The sequence below is a fragment of the Chiloscyllium plagiosum genome, unplaced genomic scaffold (genome assembly GCF_037043375.1).
Source record: "Chiloscyllium plagiosum isolate Xiang-an unplaced genomic scaffold, Cpla_swu_hap1 HiC_scaffold_3, whole genome shotgun sequence".
Lineage (NCBI taxonomy): Eukaryota > Metazoa > Chordata > Chondrichthyes > Orectolobiformes > Hemiscylliidae > Chiloscyllium > Chiloscyllium plagiosum.
This window is the reverse complement of record NW_028270141.1, coordinates 54,930,248-54,948,005: the sequence shown is the minus strand read 5'-3', so window position 1 is coordinate 54,948,005 and position 17,758 is coordinate 54,930,248. Positions and strand designations below refer to the sequence as shown.

At 39.8% G+C, this 17,758-nt stretch overlaps 1 protein-coding gene across 3 annotated transcripts in view; it reads right to left on the bottom strand.

Moving 5' to 3' along the window:
• The window catches only part of col19a1 (collagen, type XIX, alpha 1), a 422,382-nt gene extending 405,234 nt beyond the window's left edge, over positions 1–17,148 (bottom strand). For all 3 annotated transcript variants that reach the window (XM_087979446.1, XM_087979452.1, XM_087979458.1), the window contains exons 1-2: positions 16,953–17,148; positions 7,435–7,568 (exon numbers count right to left, since the gene is read on the bottom strand). In XM_087979446.1, coding sequence (XP_087835572.1) covers positions 7,435–7,522 — 88 coding nt within the window. In that variant the 5' untranslated portion in view covers positions 7,523–7,568; positions 16,953–17,148. The remainder of the gene's footprint in view (positions 1–7,434; positions 7,569–16,952) is intronic.
• Positions 17,149–17,758: the final 610 nt, after the last annotated feature.

The window sequence follows — 17,758 nt, the reverse complement described above, 5'->3', positions numbered from 1 at the left end:
GTTGATTCTGAACTGGTGGCATCAACAGACGTGACTGTTTGAATGAGCTGCTTCATATTTACGGACACTGGGTCACAAACCTTAGATCTAATTTCAAAAACAACCCTGCAGGATTGACTGAGCACATTCTGCTGTTCTCCCATCGTTTATCAGTGATGTACTTGTATTCTATCAAACTGGCTCCGGTGAGACCTACCTCCTCCCACAGCAAATGGTTGAAATTGGAATGAATATCAAAATATGTAAACATTTGAAGAGTAATGAGAGATTACTATTTTAGATGTACACCTGAATGCATTGGGTTCAAGTGTTGCAAATGTTTTGAAGACGTATTTGATGGCTTCACTCCATACAAATATATTTCAATTGTGATTCTTAAACCAACATTGACAGACAGTTTCTAGCTCTTTTACAGAATCTCAGATTTGTTAAGGTGCAGGAGGAGACCATTTGGCACGTTATGCCTGCACCGATTCTATTACCTAGTGCTATTCTCCTGCCTTTTCTCATATCCCTTCACACAAGTTATATCTTAATAAACAACCAATATTCTCTTAAATGCCTCCATTGAATCTGGCTCCAGCACATTTCCAGGCACATTTTCATATCTTCATTGGATGATAGAGCATTTTCTTAACACTTTTGCTTTTACGAGCTGGAGAAACCTCTCCCTATCTACTCTACTCATGTTGCTCATGACTTTGAAAACTTGTATCAAATCTCCAATTAACCTTCTTCTCACCAAGGAGAACAGTCCCAAATTTTTCAATCAATCCTGAACTGAAGTTTTTCATTCCTGGAACCATTCTTGTAAATTTCGTCTACACTCTCTCCAAACTGTTCAAATCGTTTCTATAATGTGGTACCCACAACTGCACACAATATTCCAGCTGAGATCGAACCAGTGTCTTGTACGAAATCAACACCATCTCCTTGATCTTCTACTCAATGCCCCTAACAATAAAGCAAAGAACATTGCATGCTTTATTAACTGCTTTTTCCATCTGTCCTGCTACCTTCAATGATCTTGGCACATGTTCACACAGGCCCACTTGCACCTGCACTCCCTTCAGAATTTTACCCTTGTTTCATATTGTCTTTCAATGTTCTTTCTAACAAAGTTCATCGTCTCACACCCATCGGCATTGAATGTCACTTGCCAGCTCCTGCCCTCAGCATCATTCTCCCAATGTACTTTTGGACTTCCACACATTCCTCTTTATGATTTACAATTTTTCCATGTTTAATGTCAGATGTTAACTTGTAAATTGTCCACTGCACATCAAGATCTAAATCATTAATATAAATCAGGAAAGAAGAAAAGAAACTCCCTCCATTAAATAATAATCAGCATAAGTATCAGTGCACCAGGTAGATATTACAAGCAGTGATCAGTTCAAGAGATGCAATTCTGGATTTGAAAGAGATAATGGCAACTAAAAGATTTTAGTAATTTATTTGAATGAATATCTTTAACAAGCTGCGGCCTCTAAAATCTAGGCCCATGCCTCCAGCAACTTCTTGCTTCACCATCTCCAATAAACTTCCCCTCTTCCATTGAAGTGAAACAGGCCTTTATCAATTCACAAATGACATCCTCTGTGAATTGTATCCTTTGTAGATATTTTTCTAATCAACCAGTTCTCATTGGTCATGCCGTTCTTCTGAAACAGATAGTCATAGAGTCATAGTGATGTATAGCACAGAAAGAGATCTTTTGGTCCAACTCATCTATACTGACCAGACATCCAAACCAATCTAGTCCTATTTGCCAGCACTTGGCCCCTATCCAGCTAAACCCTTCCTATTCATATATCCATCCACTACCTGACAGCTCATTCCATAAATCCATCACCTCTGCCTGAAAATATTGCCCCCTAAGTCCCTTTTAAATCTTGCCCCTCTCACCCTAAACCTATGCCTTCTAGTTCTGGACTCCCCCATCTCAGGGAAAAGACCTTGTCTATTTACGCGATCCAGGGAAAACAGACCCAATTTGTTCAGCCTCTCCCTCTAGCTCAAACCCTCCAAGTCTGGTAACATACTTGTAAATCTTTTCTGAACCTTTTTGAGTTTCACAACATTCTTCCGATAGGAAGGAGACCAGAATTACATGCAATCTTACAAAAGTGGTCTAACCAATGTCCTGAACTGCTGCAACATGACTTCCCAACTCCTATAATTTAAACCTGGGTCTCCTGGCTCAGAGGGAGGAGCACATCCTTCTTGACTTATTGGAAGCTTCTCGCATGGAAGTCCTTGTCATCCTCTTCCCACATCTATTGCCCTGGAGGAGAGCTGCAATAGCTTGGTTTCACCCATATGCACAGAAAATGCTAGTTCTGATGAAAAGTCACTTGACCTGAATTGTCAACGCTATTTCTTGTTTTTATCCATGTGGGTATTGATAGACAGCTGACATTTACAGCCAATCCCTAATTGCCCTTGAGAAGGATTGCTAGACCTTGTGTGTTTGCTGCACTCTCAATTTTAATTTCAGATCTCCAGCATCCACAGCATTTTTCTTTTTCATTCATCTGCAGTGAGATATTTTCACTGTTAATTCTGGTGTACCCTAAGGATCAATACTTACCCGCCCCCACCCCCCACCCTCCTATTTCTCGTCCACATGATGTCTCTTAGCAACAGCATCTGAATGTAGAGCACTAGATTCCATGTGAGTTCAAAACACCCAGCCTTATAAGACCACAAGACATTGGAGCAAAAATACGCTATTCTGCCCAGCAAGTTTGCTCTGCTATTCAACAAGATCATGGCTGATCTGATAACCCACAATGCCGCTCCTGATTTGGCTCCTGGTCCCCTTATTGATTAAACCTTTATCTCAATTTTGAATATACATAATGATGCAGTCCCTACATCTCTCTGCTGTAAAAGAAATTCCACAGATTTGCTACCCTTAGAGAAGAAATTCGTCCTGTCCTGAGTTTGCGACTATCTATTCTGGTCCTCAAAAACTAATGTCATTGGTCAAGTTTTGGTCAACTGCCAAACAAAATCTCCTTGCGTGCCTGATTTTGTGTCTACGATGTGTCTTAAGGATGTTTTACTGCATGGGAGGTGCTACATAAGTGCAACTTGGTGGTGGAGTTGACATGTAACTTCCTGCGGATAATCCTGAAGATACACAAAACTGGATTGAAAAGAAAATGGATGCTAAATGAAAGATTGAGATATCATGAATCAAAAGTTTGCTCTAAGAAGTGGACTTTGATCAAAATGGAAGAGAGGGAGGGATTTTTTAGATTAGATTACATTAGATTACATTACAGTTTGGCCCAACAAGTCCACACCGACCCGCTGAAGCATAACCCACCCATACCCCTACATTTACCCCTTACCTAACACTACGGGCAATTTAGCATGGCCAAATCACCTAACCTGCACATCTTTGGACTGTGGAAGGAAACCGGAGCACCCGGAGGAAACCCACGCAGACACAGGGAGAATACTGGAATGTGGGGCCAAAGTATTTGGTGGGCTGGCCACCAGTGTTGGGGTAAGAGCAAGTGAGGTTTCTGCTTAATATTGTCAGTGTTTATGATTATTTTTAATTAATTCACACACATGGGCATCATTGGCAGTGCCAGAATTTATAGTCCATCACTAATTGCCTAAGGACAGTTAAGAGTCAACTGTATTGTTGAGGGTCTAGGATCACACATAGGCCAGCAGCTTCCTTCCCTAAAGGAGATTCATGACCGATGGGCTTTTCCCTAAAAATGGTTTCATGGTCACAATTAGAGTTTTAATTCCAGATTTTTGTTTATTCAGATTTCACTATTGTGGGATTCAAACCTGGTCCCCAGAATATTACCCAGGTTTCAGGATCAATAGTGCAGCAAGAACACCGCCAGGCCATCACTTCCCCTTGGCAGGTCTGTCTTGGCAAAAGTTCATCTTTTTGAATTAGTTTTGATTGGCATTAGTGGGGAGCAATGCTGTGAAAATATAGTTGATATCCAAATCAATGCTCTGAACAGACAGTAAGTCATATATCCTACAGGGCATAGTCTGAGAATGAGGGACAGAGTGCTCAGCAGAGATAGTAGGAAGGACTTCTACACACAAAATGTGATAGATTTTTGGAACTCACTTACACAAATGGCAGTTGCTTTTAGACCAGTTGTTAATTTCAAATCTTAGGTACATAAAGTTTTGTGAAGCAAAGGTATTAAGTTATATGGGCCAAAGGCAGGTAGATGGAGTTAGATCACAGATTAATAATGATCTCATTGAATGGTGGAACAAGTTTGAGGGGCTCAATGACTTGCTCCTGTTCCTATGTTCCTATTATCACCTTCTAAAGGCCAACTAGAGATGAGCAATACAGGCTGGCCCAGTCAGTGATGCCCACATCCCATGAATTCATGAATTTTAAAAGAATGACTGTCTAGTGACAAAATTAGAAAGCTATTGGCAATTTTGGAGAGAATGGATTGCAGTCAGCATCATGCAAGGTCCATTAAGTTCAACAGGAATAAGCTCAAATAAGGGAGCTTATCTAAGACCCAGAAAATATTATAGTGGCCACTGGTGAACCCTTCAATACCACCATCTACTTCGAACCACTGTCAGTCAGTTCTAAAGAAGGGTCACTGGATTTGTCATTTTTGTTTCAGATTGACAGCATTTGCAGTATTTTGCTTTCATAACAATTATATATTCTTCCTTGTTCTCCCTTGTACAGCATTAATCTTCTTTCCATGCAATGAGCACCCATGGCAGAATATTTCAACTCTTTCTCCACTTTGCTCCCTGTTCACATCTCCCTACCCGTGCTTGCCTTCTTCTCTTATTTATGATCTATTAATTCCTTGTGGACAATCAAGGCCACAAAGCTGGCCCTAACAATCAAAGTTTTCCAGAAAATACAGTATTTATTTTCATTTGAAAAGTGAAACTATCTAATGTTAAACCCAAATACAAGTATTTACTTTTTCATGATATATTTTGCATCTGTGGAACAAATTGCAATGTCTTGAAATATAGTCAATCTATATAAATAACTGCTGATGAATATCCATTACCCACTTAATGGTTTTCAAGCCTGTACTGTTACAGAGTGAGTTTGTCTTCAGAAGAGTCACATCCTCTGTTAGAGAGTGAGTGCTTCCCAAAAGTCCTTTTGAAACACAACACATGCCCACAGGGACCAGCTGCTAGCAGTGTAACTCAATTAAGTAGATTCAAACCTCAAGCTAAAGACCATTCATCAAACGCAAATGAGTAGGACTTAGTCTCACTATGTGGTGAGCTCATTGTGTGCCAAACATGGGCTCATGCATGAAGTACATCCAAATATTGTGGGTTAATGTGAATCTTAAATATACTTCCCAAAAACATGTGACTATAAGTTAAGAAAAGATCTCAATGAATATTGTCCACCACTAGTAATGAGTATTAATGGAGATTAATTTAATTCACTTTGTCAAACGGATCAAAATTGTCTCTCCTGTTGTAAACATCCACTTTACTTTTTTATGTTGAACTCTTTCTGTAAATTTTTATTTGAGAATTAAATGAATCTCAGTCACTTTTATTTTGAAACATATTTTTCCATAAGTCTTTATCTATATTAGAATGGACTGGGCTTAAGGAAGGCAAACAGAGAGTGACTCCCAAGTTTGGAACATAAGTACTTGAGGTCTCAGAAGATGATGGAATGAGAAGACTGGGAATCACCTCAATGTGAGAAGTTTATGTTCTATAAACAAGAGTGTACACAGCTGCAATGTTAGCAGTGAATATAGGAAACCCGGGGCCAAACAACAGGATGGAGTACCTATAGAATGGAAGAGTCTTGGAGAGTCCTGTGGCCTAGAATGTGTTCAGAAAGGTCTGGGATCTGGAGCTTAAGCTTATCAGTGTCCTATAATGCTGAGCTCTTAGACATAACAAATATCATGTTGAAAGTTCAAGAAACAATTTGGTATAGAGTAAATCTTGAAAATAAAGGAAAAACTGAGGTCGTTGACAATGTGTCGATAATTGATTTTCAATGATAACTAAATAAAAAGTAATTTCTAATTATCCATCTTCAATTACCCTGGAGAAAGTGGTGGTGAGCTTCCTTCTTGAACGGCTGCATTGGGTTTCCTTCAGTGTTGCTGAGTCAAAATCCTGGAACTACCTCCCTAATAGCATTGTGAGTGTCCCTATATCACTACTATGAACTATCACACAATATCACTATGAACTATAGTGGTTCAAGAAGGCAGCTCACCAACTTGACAAAGGCAACTAGCAATAAACAATAAATGCTAGCCAAGGCAGTAATGCCCATTTTACGGAAAGAATAAAAAAAATCAAGTGAGTTAACATTAACAAGCTTAATTAAACATAACGCAGTATACTGGAGAGGGTAGGAGAGAGCTGGTCTGCGACTCTACAAATGGGTCTTTGCTCCATCTGATTTTAACATTATCATGACATAACTCCATACAAGTATGCTGAATAGCTGCTATTAGAGTAAGTGTAGAGTTAACTTAGGGCTCTTGTAAAGTTGTAGTACTGTCTTGAGCACTGAGTCAGTAGGCCCATGTTCACACCCCACCTACTCCAGAGATATGTGATTACTTGCACTGGAAAATACCTACCGTTAATCCTTTACTCCACATATAACATACTGAATCATTAATAATGTGCTATTATCTATATTTATATTTAAAATATAAGGGACTCAGTGCTGGAAAATGGATCATGTCTTGCTAACAGATTGTCCCAGAGGGCTTTCTTGCCATCCATTTTTGGGACTGGGTACTACTAAGAATGTTGGTGAATCATGAGTTGTAAGTTATACTGTGTGCTTTATACTGCTGTGTGGTTAAAGGAAACTGAATTCTGGAGAGAAATGAAAACAGAATTATTGGGCAATGATGACATGAGAAGGCAACTGCTTCATTAGCTCTCTGCTTACATTGGCAAGATTGCACATGAATTTTAGAAGATTAGCAGGCTACATAGAGACCTTTTAAACTTTGTCAAGCACAGATATCAATCTTATGAAAGTTGCAAAAGCTAGCTTCTGTAAACAATCTTCTATCTCTTGTCAAAATGTGGTCACAGTGACTCGGTATCAAGTGATAAACTGTGGTAGTAAGAAGTCAAAAACCATTGGGCAACATATGGAAACGAGTGTAACTGGCTGAGAACATAACATGTAGCTATCAAGACAGCTTCAATTTTAAACAAGTCCAATAATTCTAGTTCATTCTTCATTGCAAACTAATCAAGGATTTTATCTTTATGTAGACTGCCTTTCTTAATAAATGACTATTCAAGAATGTGATTTTTTTTAATTTAAACAGCTTAGATATAGTGACAATACAGGATGATAATTATTATAAACGCACATAGAAAAAGATGGCAGATACATTGTAATTGTGGAGGCAATGGAATTGTGAGTCATACCTGCTCGTTTATTAACAAACTTCCCGCAGATTATGTGAATCAGAATCGTCACCCAAAGGAAGGCAATCCAAAATGCCACGTGCTTCATTTCTCCTTCAATTCATAAGAACAATAGCCAGAAAATATGCAGAGACCTGGAGAAATCAGCACAGTTTAGAACAGATGTAGAACAAGGTTTGCACACATGCAATTCATCAATACAAGGATACAAATACACACAGATAGATGCACAACAAAAGATAGCCGTTACTTGTAAATATAAAGATCCACACATACTCACACTCACACAAACAAACATACATACTCAGCCAAAAGTTTATGCTCATACAGACACATACACATGCATTTCCATACAGACACACATTCACAACACACACATAAAGACACATATACACCTACACACATACACACAAATTTTGCTGCTGTTGAGAATAGAAAACATCATCTAACAGTCACGGTGTCAGGTTTAACTATAACAATGCAAAAGACTCCAAGAACCTTTTAAACTGGATCTTGTTTATTTTTCTAATGTATACACAACCTCCACCCCCACCTCCCACCCCTTATCAACCTCTATCACTGTGTTTGTGTGTTTTATCTGTTTTTAATGGTGCACCTTATTATCTTTCCCAGGGTGAGCAACTAACAAAATTCTCCTTTCTTGCACGGAAGAAAATTTTGCAGTGGGTGCCTTAATTTTGGCATGTTAATTGTGCTATGAAGGCGTAGAGGTCCTATACCTTTAAGAGAGTTAAAAAGCTAGCAAGGCCTGCTGTACACAGCACAAAGTGCTCTGAACAGGGTGACAATGTAACACTTGGTCAAAACAGCTAGCAGCAGATGGGTTGCCATGAGACAAAAACAAATTCAAATTCGGCAAAACAGTTTAAATTATGCCCCAAGACACCAAAATCCAATGAAGTTTGAATTTAGTATCTTGATAATATTAAAACCAATGAAACAATCTGATGTTTTGGGGTATAAAACCAGACATTTTTGAACAGTTGTGGGAGAACTGCCAAAAGACCAACAAATGTAGGCTGCTAGCTCAGAGCTCTCGAAGAGAAACCTGTCTCAGGAAGACTTTGCACAGCAAAACATCAAAACCAACCTGGAGAAAATTTGCAGAGGAAATTCGGCAAAACTGACTAGTTTTGAAACGGGATTTTTTTTTGTAAATTTTAATCAGGATGTTTTAATCAGATTAGTATTGTAAAGTGGAAGGTAAAAGAGAGATTTAAGAGAGAGGAGTTGTAAATAATTGTTGGCTTTAATATTCTCTGTTGGACTTAAATAATAAAGTTGTTAATTTTTACTGTAACTAGTGACCTCTGGGATAATTCTTTGCCTCTTGAATTGTAACAGATTACAGCATAGGGTGGTTTAAATTAGCAGAGGGGTTTACCCCGTATCGTAACAATTATGTGATAGCTACAGCTAAAAAAAAGTTTTAAAATCTTTGTAGTGGCCAACTCAAGAGGTTATAAAGAAGGAGCTGACTCCTCCTCCTCATGTGGTTGTAGTAAGAGATATACATACATACACAGACAAACCAAAACCACTTTCTGGATGCTTTGGGATACTAATAGTGGGTTATTCATTCACAGGGTGTTGAATGAAACACTCTATACCACGTGCTGTTAATATGTAAATACACTGTGAAAATAGCATGCCAAATGATAAGCAAATAGCTGCAAAAAACCCTGAACACAGATCTGTGAGTAGTGTGTCTTGTGGGGTCAATCTATATGACTGGTATACGACAAACAGAATGACTGATTTTCATTACAAGAGCTCATTGACTTCAATCTTCCACTTGTAACCTTTCAGTTGGATCACCCAGGCAAACCACTAAGTGACAAATAGTGCAGTCACTCCAGACAAGGATGTGGAGAAATGCTGACCAAAACATCAGTCACTTGATTATGGTAATAAGGGGCAAACAGACTTTTGCTTCAACTAGCTATTTGTTTGCGCCAGACCATCGACAAGATAAAATCTGAGCGCAGTATGTGAGAGCTTTGAGACAAGCTGTAATGCCTCACAGAACTTTGAGCTTTCTGTTTAAACACAAAAAGAATCAGTGCACTAAGATTTTGAATTAATTCCCTGGGCAATGACGTTGTGTAGTTAAAAACACAATAAAAATAGAAAGGGATTTTGTATTGAGCAACATGCAAATAATTTGTCACTGTTTAACCACAGCCAGATATAGATATTTTAATCACAGGTTCTTGACTCTGAAAGACAAATCAATGAGATATTTCAAACATCAGAGCTCAGCAGAAGCCTTTCCACATTTTGGATGCCAATAAATAATTCTCAGATTTCTGATTCTTGAGAGAAATACCATTTTCATTATTCTCATAATTAGCTCTAATCAGAGTTGGTGTTCAGAGTACAGATCTGGTATGGGAAAGCTGGATTTGTTTTTGTTATATTTGCTGACTTCAGACAACAATTACATTTGTAGGATTTTTGGTCAAAAGCATAACAATGAGACATGAATGGCTTGAAAGCAGATTTACCACCACAAGAACTGTTCAACACAGATCAGAGGTTTAGGTTCCATCAGAATGAATCAATACCGTCACTGTAATAAAAGCTGGGTGGAATTATTTTAAATTCTCATGCACCATGTTAATATCTAATCAATCATTCAGGAGCAAACCATGGTTAAACATTGGTTGGGGTCAATTACAAATAAAAAGAAACTGGAATGTAGCAGTCAGTGATATCAGATCAATATATACTTAAATAAAAATGATGATTTATTGCAAAGCCATGAGAAATGTGTTCTCTCCCAACCTACTGCTCTCATCTTCACTGCATCCGGCTTCCTGCTCTGTAATTAAAGATAGCTTGCTGTGTTTGCATGGTTTTCAGTTACAACGTTTTCAAAGCCATTTTAGGTCTACACATGTAACAACTCTTCAACACAGTCATGAAGTTGAAAGATCAGTTTGACACCAACCAAGTGTACTCCTTGGGTCCAATATTGCTTAAGGAACAAAGCGGTTTATTGATTTGGATCACTAAGTAATTCAGGAGAAATGATGGAGGATGAGGAGAGGTATCAGCGGTTTGCTGGAAGGCTGGGTGGTGACAAGGACATCGCTGTCAATTCTTTTCACTAAGACTGCATTTTAGATTAGATTACTTACAGTGTGGAAACAGGCCCTTCAGCCCAACAAGTCCACACCTACCCACCGAAGCGCAACCCACCCAGACCTATTCTCCTACATTTCACCCCTTCACCTAACACTACGGACAATTTAGCATGGCCAATTCACCTAATCCGTACATTTTTTTGGACTGTGGGAGGAAACTGGAGCACCCGGAGGAAACCCACGCAGACACAGGGAGAATGTGCAAACTCCACACAGTCAGTCGCCTGAGGTAGGAATTGAACCCGGGTCTCAGGCGCTGTGAGGCAACAGTGCTAACCACTGTGCGACCGTGCCGCCCACCATAGAGGTGACCAAACTGTTCGCAGAGCAGTCTTAATGGATCAACTTCCTTCAGAATATCCAGGGTGACCAACTGTCCACCTTTTTAAAGGATTGTGTCTTATTTTGACTGTCTTTCAGATATCTCCTTTTCTTGAATTTCTTGGACAGCCTAAGGGAGATTGACACCAGGAATTCCAATTGAGTGATTTGAACAGGATTGCAAGTCTGAGTTTTCCAGCAGAAAGGGAGCTGATAATGTTGTGATTTCACAAGATAGTGCAAGACCACCCATTCACTGCTCTTTTGGTTACCAGTAGAAACAACCTCTTTTTCGTAAGCATTGAAGGCCCAGCGCTGAAACTGAAACTAGAAACCTTACTTTTCCCAAATGCAATCCAACCCGTGCAGCTCAAAGTAACTTTGATAATACTTTCTAGTTGGAGCTAAAGCACCCATGTAAACTAGCATTGGAGTACCAGTATGCCAGGTATATCAATATTCCCCAGCATACTAATATGCCTTGGCATACCAATACACCAGTTCTATTAGTATACCATAGACACTTGGTGCAGTTGTATCATACTTGGGTGAGGTCCTAGAGTATTGTGTGTATGCGGTTTTGCTCTCCTTATCTGAGGAAGGGTGTTCTGGCTATGGAACAAGCACAACAAAGGTTTACCAGACTCATTCTCGGAATAACAAGACTGACATTCTTGATAAATTAGGAGTTTGTTCAATGGAGTTTACAGTAAAAGGTAAGGTAAAGTCACCACAGTTCCAGAGGGCAATAGGGTTTGTCTCTTGTTAGAGACTTGAGAGACTTTCAAAGTGACCTCAACTCATATGGGAATTGAACCCATGATGTTGGCTTCACTCTGCATCTCAAACAAAACCAGTCGACTGAGATGAGGAGAACTTTCTTCATCTGGAGAGTGGTAAGTGGCAAATTCCCTGTCACAGAAAGAGGTTGCAACCAAACTATTGAATGTTTTCAAGAAGGAAAAAGGTTAGATAAGTTCTTAGGACTAGGAAATTAAAGGATTTGGGGAGAAAGCAGGAACGGGGGTATTGGGTTGAATGACAGAACAGGCACAAAAGGGCTAAATAACCTACTCTCCCTACTATTTTCTGTGATCCCACAGCACACAATATGCCATGAAATATCAATTTAACATGAGATGTTAATTCAACAATATTAGGATATTTAGGATCAATAAGAGGTAATTTAGTCTCTTAGGCCTGTACTGCCATCTACTAAGATTTTGATTTACCTGTGACCTAACTATATATTCACCTTCATATCCCAAATCCTTTCATATCTTAGTTTATGAAAATCTCTCTCTCTCAGACTTAACAAATGACCCAGTATCTACTGTCATTGGTGGAAGATAGTGCTAAATCTCTGCCAGCCTTGCCTTGAAGTATCTCCTAACCATTTTTGAAATACTTGTCTTCAGCATTTAGGCTATTCTCCATAGTCCTGACATGAAAGCTTCTGTCTACCTACTTTGACAGTTCTTTTGATCAAATTGAAGGCCCAGTGCCTTCAATAACCCTTGGCTCTCTCCAGAACATACAACCCTAATCTGTATGAGCTCTCCTTGTAAATTAATCCCTGAAATTCAGGAAGGATTCTGTTAAATCTATGCTGCACTCCCATCGAGACTACTATACTCTTCCTAAGGAGTGGTGTCAGAAACATTTTAAACTGTGATCTAGGTGTGGATGAAACACTATTTGTTATCTTTCTCCTGGTGCTTTATATTCTCATCCTTATGACCAATGGATCTCAAACAGTGGAGGTTTTTCAGGTGGTCTAGGAGATATGTTGAAATTTCAGTTGGTAGGCATACATACAAATGGATTGAGTGTTTCCCACAGGAATTAGTACTTATGGACAAACACTGGGAGCGGTGGGAAAGGTGATACATGTTGCCATGAAAGCTTATTAAGATACAATTGATATTAATTATAAGCATCACATATCATCATAATTTAAATTTAGAAGTACTTCTCTATTTGAAAAGAGATACTTCAACCATCACTGCCTCAAGTACAAAGGCTTGCATTTCGATAGTCTCCTGGATATAATTGTATACCTGTTTGTGACATTTTAATAACTATGTACATGACCTTCTAAGTGTCCTTGGACCTCTACAGTTTCTGGTATTTCATCAATTGGAAGTGTGCTTTCTATCCTTTGTAGTTCCAAAGTAGATAACCTAACAATGGTTACACTGAAATCCATTTGCCCCATCTTTTCCCATCCACTGAATCACTTTGTAACTTTACACTTCTATCTTCTTTACTTCAACTACTGCCTATTTTATGTCATCAGCAAACTTGGGGATATGGCTTTCTATTCCATTCATTAAGCAACTATTAAATACAGTGAATTGCTGAGGCCCCACCAAAGATCCTCATGGGACACCACTAGCCATATCACGGCTATAACAATGCTCTCTCTCCTATCAGTCATCCACATTTTTTGTGTTAATAGATTAGATTACCTACAGTGTGGAAACAGGTCCTTCGGCCCAACCAGTCCACACTGACCCTCCAAAGAGTAACCCACCCATACCCATTTCCCTCTGACTAATGCACCTAACACTATGGGCAATTTACCATGGCCAATTCACCTGACCTGCACATTTTTGGACTGTGGGAGGAAACTGGAGCACCCAGAGGAAACCCATGCAGACACAGAATGTGCAAACTCCACACAGACAGTCGCCCGAAGCTGGAATCAAACCTGGGACCCTGGTGCTGTGAGGCAGAAGTGCTAACCACTGAGCCCCTATAATGTCAATAATTTACCATAATTCCATAAACTATACTTTATCAAAGTTTATTATGAAAGACTTTATCACTAACTGCTGGAAATGAATAAAAATAAAATTATTAGATATTTCTTTGTCTACTATTTTAATGAGCTCATCTACAAAATTCAATCAGATTCATCAGACAATATCTGTACAAATCTATGCTGGCTCTCCTGATCAGTTGAAGATTTTCAAAGTGTTCACTCTATGTTTAATTAAAATGTTGAGTAATTTCTCAACAAGTTGTGTTAACTGGTGCAGAATTCCCCACCTCTCCTGCCTCATCTTTCTGAAAAAGCAAAGCAACCTGTACAATTTTCCAAAATGAAAAGACCAGTTCTCCAACAGAGTGAACTTTGGAATAATATAGTTATGACATCTGATACTTCCTACTTCCTTTAAAACTTTGGCATCAATTATCATGGCATACCATTAGACGACTGCGTACCAATATAGCCCAGTGTACCAGCATATGGTATATCACTATAGATTAGTGTAGCAGTATGCCATGGAGAGCCAATTCTTTTTTACATTGGTATTTCCTGGAACGCCATTATATCTTGGAGTAATAGTATAGCTGGGAGAACCAGTATAGTTTGGCATACCCACTGTGAGAACACACCCGAGTGTGCTAATGAGAGCACACCAGTCAGTCAACAGCACTTAGACTGAAAGGCTCAATGGGAGACAGAGAACTGGACAAAATGACTTGCTTTCCTGCTGTAGCACTCACTCCTCCTCACACATTTTGCCCACAGAACCCTCTCTCCTTTCATTGCATTGTTCCCATTCAACACCAGGTCTCTTCAATGTGCCCTTCCTTGCCCTTTGATTGCCATTTACAGATAATCCATGCCCTCAATTAAAGGGACTAACTTCCCCTCTTGTGTCCTCAGCCATGCTCGCTCACAGTTATACCTTGAATCACCTGCTTTCTCAATCCCCTTTATACTCCATCTGCCATTCCTCCTTTTTCACTCATTCTAACATGTATCCCTCTCTAATTTATGGTTTCCATCTGTACCTCGTTCAAATAGTCTCTGTTCCTGTTTAACACCACTATTTTGCTCTAGATTTTTGTGCTCTAAATCATACGGGAGAGTTGTTAAACGTAAAAACATTGAAAATAAGTGCAGGCTCTTGCCATTTGGCCCTTTGAGCCTGTACCACCATTCAATAAAATCGTGGCTGACCATGCAACCTCAGCATCTTATTCCCACTCTCTCCCCATACACCTTGATTCATTTAGCCACATCCAGCTCCCTCTTGAATATATCTAATGAACTGGCCCCAGCAGCTTCCTGTGATAGAGAATTCCACAGATTCTCTGAGTGAAGGAATTCTTCCTCATCTAAGTCCTGAATGGCTTACCCCTTATTCTTAGACTGGAACCCCTTGTTCTGGACTTCTGCCAACATCGGGAACATTTTTCCTGCATCTCGCCTGTCCAGTCTCATTAGGATGTTATATGTTTCTATGAGACTCTCCTTCATTCTACTAAATTCCAGTGAATACCAGCCCAGTCAACCCAGTCATTCCTCGTATATCAGTCCTGCCATCCCAGGAATCAGTCTGATGAACCATTGCTGGATTCCCACAATAGAAAGAATGTCCTTTCTCAGACTAGAAGACCAAAACTGCACATAAGGCCTTGTATAACTGCAGCAAGGCATCCTTATTCTTATACTCAAATCCTCTCACTATGAAGAACAAAATCCATTAGCATTCTTCACTGCCTGCTGCACCTGCATGTCAACCTGCATGTCATTGTTCCACCATGACACCCAGGTCTCGTTGCACCTCACCGTTTCCTAAACTGCCACCATTCAGATAATAATCTGCCTTCCTGTTTTTATGACCAAAGTGAATAATCTTATATTTATCCTCATTATATTGCTGGTGCCAAGTATTTGTCCAAGTTACCCTGCAGCCTCGTAGCATCCTTCTCAAAGCGCACACTGCCACCAACTTAGTGTCATCTGCAAATTTGGAGATATGGCATTCAATTCCTTCATCCAAATCATTAATGCATATTGTGAAGAGCTGAGATTCCAGCACTGAACCCTGCGGCACCCTGTCAGACTGAAAATGACCTATTTAGTCCAATTCTCTGCTTCCTGTTTGCCAACCATTTCTCTATTCATGTCAATACATTACCTCCGATACCAGAAGCTTCAATTTTGCTTACTAATCTCTTGTGTGGGACCTTGCCAAAAGTCTTTTGAAACTCCAGATACGAAACATCACCTTAGTCACTCTTATCTACTCTACTGGTCACACCCCCAAATAAAAAAAAAACTTTCTCTCTCCACAGATGCTGCCAGACCTGCTGGATCTCTCCAGCACTTTCTCAAACTTCACATCTCCAATATCTGTAGTACTTTGTTTTCATTTAAATAACCTATTTGCATTCATAAGTCATCTATTTTCAGTCCAGAGTTTTGCTTTCTGTTTCCTGGTTCAGCAGCCAGCTCCCTTACATGCCAATCTGTTGAAAGATTTCTCAATGAAACGTTTTAAAAATATAACCCAGGCAATAAGAGCGCTGGGTGCCACTACTCATTGCATGTAACCGGAAGGGGGGGAGGGGGTGTTGGGGGTGCGGGTTGGGTGGGTGCTCAGAACATGAGATCCTAGACTGACAACCACATCTGTGCAGCGGAGGTGGGGGGAACGAGTCTGCGACTGCCAAAGTTTGCACGGAAATACTCGCCTGACACCCAATTCATACTTGGTGCCACTTTTAAAATAAAGACATCATCCTCCCTTTTCAGACCCACTCACGCTGGTGCTTGTCCACTCTGTATAAACTGGCTAAAGTGCATCTAGAGGGAAGAGCTGAGATGCCAAAACTGCAAATTATGTTTTATAATCATTCGGCACGCAATGGTGATGACTTCACTGCGAACCAAAGCTGGTGAATGAGCGAAAAAATGAAATTACAGTATTTCGTAACTACTTGAAAGAATCTCAGCTTGCTAAATAAAATTGGATACTGATAACTTGTCAATGAAATCAAGCTCACAGTTTCTCGTGAGCTTGGATTACAGAACTTGCCTCCTGTTTTGCTAATACCCCATCTGCAGGGCACTGCAAAGCTTCAAACTGTTACTGAGCAGAGCGACAGTCTCTAGCTCAAACACAAAACTAGTTCCCGAAAAAAGGAAAGTCCAACTTTAGGACAGGTGCCAGTTCGCTTCGGTGATCGAATTCGCCTGCAGAGATACACGAAAAGAAGGTTTACCTTGTGGCAGGATTCCTCGGTGAGTAAGAACGGTTGAGGACGCTGAATCACTTCGGTGAAAGAACGGTTGTGGGCAGCCTAGTGGCGATAGCACCGCTGGCCATTAAGCAAGAACAGCCCCGACTGTCTCCTTATTTAGTTCATCGATCGGGCGGTCTCTGCAGACCCTCCCACCGAATTGAGAGGCGACCGGACAGGTCGCTGTGAATCATCAACGCCTTCAGTTTAACATGCACCAAATAAATAGTCACTGGAGGAAGATAGACAGTGCAGCTTCTTCATATATCACACAACAGAAGAAAGAAGGGCAAGACTCCCTCAACAGTGCCAAGATGCTAACGAATACAGAGACCACCTCCAGCAGATACCACTCAGTGTAAAATACACTTTCCCAGCACAAGTACGACACGCTGTGTAAAACTCGGTATCTCCAGCACAGATATCACTCCCTTAGCGTAAAACGGACATTCTCTAGTAAAAATATCACTAACTTAGTGTAAAAGAGGGCTTTCCCAGCACAAATATCTCTCATTTAATGTAAAAACTGTGTTTTTCCAGCACAGAAAACACCTTTACACATATCGTTATCATTCTACAGCTGGCATTGTTTGTTGACACGAAAAAACATTGGGCTAAATCCTGCTGAAATGATAGGTGTTTTCTGATTAAATAATCACTGTTATTAATGTGCAAATCAATAATCAATTTATGGCAAGGAAGAGACAATCTATGTCACGGTCTGTATAATAATGATGTTACATAGTGTACAAGGACAGCTAACCTGTCTTTAAAATGGATATCAAGTC